This window comes from Larimichthys crocea, chromosome XI (assembly GCF_000972845.2).
Source record: "Larimichthys crocea isolate SSNF chromosome XI, L_crocea_2.0, whole genome shotgun sequence".
NCBI lineage: Eukaryota > Metazoa > Chordata > Actinopteri > Sciaenidae > Larimichthys > Larimichthys crocea.
The window spans coordinates 24,206,886-24,211,301 of record NC_040021.1 but is presented as its reverse complement, the minus strand read 5'-3'; the positions used below and the strand labels follow the sequence as shown (position 1 = coordinate 24,211,301).

At 36.3% G+C, this 4,416-nt stretch overlaps 1 protein-coding gene across 1 annotated transcript; it reads left to right on the top strand.

Moving 5' to 3' along the window:
• The first annotated feature begins 1,102 nt into the window (after window positions 1-1,102).
• Window positions 1,103-2,052, top strand: LOC113746896 (trace amine-associated receptor 1-like). The gene has a single exon (XM_027284333.1). The coding sequence runs from the start codon at window positions 1,147-1,149 to the stop codon at window positions 2,050-2,052; it is 906 nt and encodes a 301-aa protein (XP_027140134.1). The 5' UTR covers window positions 1,103-1,146.
• Window positions 2,053-4,416: the final 2,364 nt, after the last annotated feature.

The window sequence follows — 4,416 nt, the reverse complement described above, 5'->3', positions numbered from 1 at the left end:
TTCAGCCTCCCTTGGAGAGATTTCAGTTAATGTTTTGCAGCCTTTTGATTTTCCTCATTGTGAGTGATTTTGATTTTGATAACTTTTCATATAACCAGTTTAGAGTTTTTTTCTCCTTGGGAGTGATTTTCATTTTTCTTAGTTTAGGTCTGTTTTTCATAGCCTGCCGTAGCATCACTCTGTCGAGAGGGTTTCGTTATTTCAAAATAAATAAGCTTACTGACACCTCTGCATCTGAGTGCTGATTTGAATGGAAATGGAGAGGATGGTGAGCTTAAAGTACCTTACCACTTCACTGAGGGTCTAACCTAGGTGCTACATATTGACTGTGGTGAGAAGCAGCTCAGATGCTTGAGGAAATTCTCAGCATCCCCTCAAATATTGAAGAATTTTCTACTCATGCACTATCACACCTTGTGTACATTCATAGATTACTCAAGGCATGGCTGCTAACACAGTCCCATACAGTCACAGATGCCGACTTTTAAACATTGGGTAATCTAGCAATGACGTACATGATTTCTAAAAAACTATTAGAAATGTTGACTTGTTAGAACATTGCCAGCTCCTGAGGAAGAGATATGGCTGAATAGATGGATCTTAATATCAGGTATGAAGACAGAGTTTCCATTGCCCTCTCTGAAGAAGTTGAACCACTGGAGGTCAAGATTTTTAGCTGTTGTTAAACAACTCTTTAAGGACATCTAAAGTACAAAGCCCCAAACTTAAATAGTTTTCTCTTCATAATCTCTTCAAGTTGTACTGTTTCATTTAAAAAGGGGTCACTTAAAATTGTAAATAGGTTGTATGGTTACACCTCTTAATGACCTACATTAGATGCCACACCCTTGACCACGATATGATACTGAGCTAAGAGCTATAAGAGCTGGAGAATAGACTGCTCCCTCCAGTGCAGGTGCACAAAACTAATGGTATGGTATGAAACACAGAGTGCACTCAAATTATTAATGAAGACCTCTCTCTACAGGCAAGAAAATACTGTCGATTCTTTATCAGGCAAGTTGTTGCAAATGTTATCTTACAATTAATGATCTTTTATGCATGGAACCTAACTTTTTTGTCAGCGGGTCTGATGATGTTTTTGAGGACAAACATTTCTGCAATCAATCAACAAATGTATCTGGCATGAGCACCTTCACCACCACCACATATTTATTATGTGTTTCTGTTGGCTGTTTATCAGTTCTTATAATGTTTGGAAACCTTCTTGTAATAATCTCCATCATTTACTTCAAACAGCTCCACACTCCTACAAACTACCTCATTCTGTCTCTCGCTGTAGCTGACCTGCTTGTTGGTCTTTTAGTTTTGCCTTTTAGTGCCATACTGGCTGTAAGCTCCTGTTGGTATTATCAAGATTTACTCTGTAAGGTACGAAGCACCTTTGATATTTTTCTGGGCTCCTCTTCTATTTCGAACTTGTGTTTTATTTCTGTTGACAGATATTATGCTGTATGTCAGCCTCTGAGGTACAGAGCTAAAATAAATGTCTGTGTTGTTGTGATCATGATCCGGGTGAGCTGGACTGCTTCTGCTTTTTTTGCAGTTACTGTGGCAATTCTGGGAGTGAACCAAGGATTTAACAGAGGGTGTGTCCTATTTCAAAATAGCAGCTTAGCAAGTTTGGGACTTGTTTTTTCGTTTTATATTCCAACTATCACTATGTTAACCATATACTTAAAGATTCTGACGGTGGCACAGAGACAGGCACGCAGCATCCAAAACATAACATGTCAGAGCAAAAAGTCTGAAAGGAAGATGGAGAGAAAGGCCACCAAAACTTTGGCTATTGTAATGGGATTTTTTCTAACCTGTTGGACTCCTTTCTTTCTTTGTATGACATTTAACCCTTTGAGTGATTACACAATACCTGTTGCTCTAATGGCAGCATTTAAGTGGTTTGGATGGTCAAATTCAATGCTCAATCCATTCATCTATGCCTTCTTTTACAGCTGGTTTCGATCAGCTTTTAGAATGGTGATTTCTGGGAAAATATTTCAGGGAGATTTTGTTAATTCTAAGCTCCTTTGAGTCAAAGAAGAAGAGAGGAGTCACTAACATGTGACTAATGGTGATGTCTGGAACTAAAGACTAACATCTCTTTCTGACTGCATGCTATATATCTGTATAAACATTAACATCTACTGTAGTTTTTTGATGTGTGGTAAATGCACATAAGGGCTTATGCTACAAATACAAAATTGTGTTTACTCACCTTTTTTTAAATAGCTTGCTCACTTGTATTTGTGTAATTTTTGTGTTTGTGTGATTTGAAAGTCAAATTTCATTGTTTACTATTGCATAATGTGAAAGTGCTTCAGAATGTGTAACAATGTTTTTGTCATCCTCCAGAAAAAACACAGCTAGAGGTTTTAAATGGTACATGCTTGTTTATCAGTTAGTAAGATTAATACATAATATTTGCCCATCAGTAGTTATTATTGAGTGTAATGCTTGTTGAGCTCAGTAAGACTCTTCATTTACAAGATACATTAACTAGCTTAAAATATTAGGGATTGATGTAGGCTATCTGTAATGCTTGTGTTTACTCATTTAGAATGTTGCTGCTTAGATATTAACTTGCTTATTTTACAATGAAATTCACACAAAGATTTTATTTTGGTACATTACATATTCTGACATCTTCTGTGTAGAGAAACTGCAGTTAGAAAGCATATTGACCAAATGTCTAACATATAAACTGGTGTCAAGGCAACAATAATATAATACCCACATGTCAAAACAGTAGAGAGCCTGGAGGTTGAACATAACAGTGCATGCTCTAAAAAGCAAAAAATACATGCGAAAAATGGAACTTCATGTGTTACGTGTACATTTTCAGCAACATACCCACTCAAATCTGAAGTTCTCATGTCACATAAAATAAAGGATCTGAGAATGATTGATCCATCAGATTTGTAAGATATTCTTTCAATGCCCAACAGCATGCTAACAAATCTTTCTTCAGAGTTTTTCAGAGCTTGGATTTTGCATACACATAAAAAACATTCACTGACTGAGTGCCAGTGGCGTATCCAGGACATTTTTTTTTACCGGGGTGGCCAGGATGGGACACAAAGCTAGTGTGGGGTGGCCATGGCATAGTGGAGTTTAATGCCATGTACGCAGCCGACCACAATTTAAATCCCAGTCCTTTTCTGCATGTCACATACCCTCTGTCTCCCATAATTTCCTGTCTCATAAGTGTTAAATAAAGGTGTCTATTCTGGTAAATTTATATTCCTCAAGTATATCTGGTTATTTACTAAAATGTGTTGAGGATAGGGTACACATTTTCTAAGAGCCATTTCCTTGTAGTGGATTAAAGTCCTCATCTCTTCACAAATTAGATTAGAAAAATCTCAACTGCTCTTAACTCATCCTATAGAATAGAACTATCAGCCATCAGCTCATCATCTGTGTGACCTGTATTGTTACCTGTTTGCTTTACTAATTGAAATGACATCTTGTGGCTATATTAAAACACAGCAACAGAACAAACCAAAACTTTTTTGATTTGTTCTTTGCCAGATGTATTTTTATTTTTATTATTTAAATTAGTAAAGTAAACATGATGGTGACTGAATAGTGGCATTCTATAGGATGCCTTGTGATCTTTGAAAATGTGCAAAAAGTGGTTTTCCGCCCAGACAGTATTCATGTTCCTGATGAAGATATACACTGAAACATTGGCTTTGATTCAGCATAAATGTATTTATTTAAATCAATGCTTAAAAACAATATAATATTAAAACAATGCTTTTTCATAAAGTGACTTATGAAAAATGTGCCATAAACATTGTAACATAAACCAAATAAATTAAACAAATACAATAAAATAAATATAACTCCAAACAAGTACATACTATAAAGCAATGTTATGTAAAACAAAACTCTCCATGAACATGCTTAGCCAGACCCTGCGGGATCCTCCTCTGGGTGTGGCTGGTCAGCTGTTGGAATACACAGATATCTGAGAAATAGATAGATAGATAGATAGATAGATAGATAGATAGATAGATAGATAGATAGATAGATAGATTTTACACTCATACAATCATACATACAAATGTGTGTGTGTGTATTATGCACATTTTTTTTATTGTTCTTCTGTCTTTTACAACTGTTTGAACTAATGATGTTTCAGACGATTATAATTGTATGACTGGAAACACATTCAGCTTTAATGTGAGCCTACATGGAAAATTCAAACTATCCAAGCATGACTTACCATCATGTGCAGGGGGAGCTGACTGCCCTTGCCCTTCATCACTACTGCTGTACCTGGGCAGCTGACATGTTTCACTGATGCTGCTGGTAGAAGCTGTGGCTGACTCTGACTCTTTTCTCTTTTTATTGAAGAAGTCTGAATATCTCTCTCTCTAAGCTAGCTAG

Excerpts from the sequence above, each read along its gene's own strand:
- LOC113746896 (XM_027284333.1), top strand. The coding sequence starts at position 1,147 with ATGAGCACCTTCACCACCACCACATATTTATTATGTGTTTCTGTTGGC.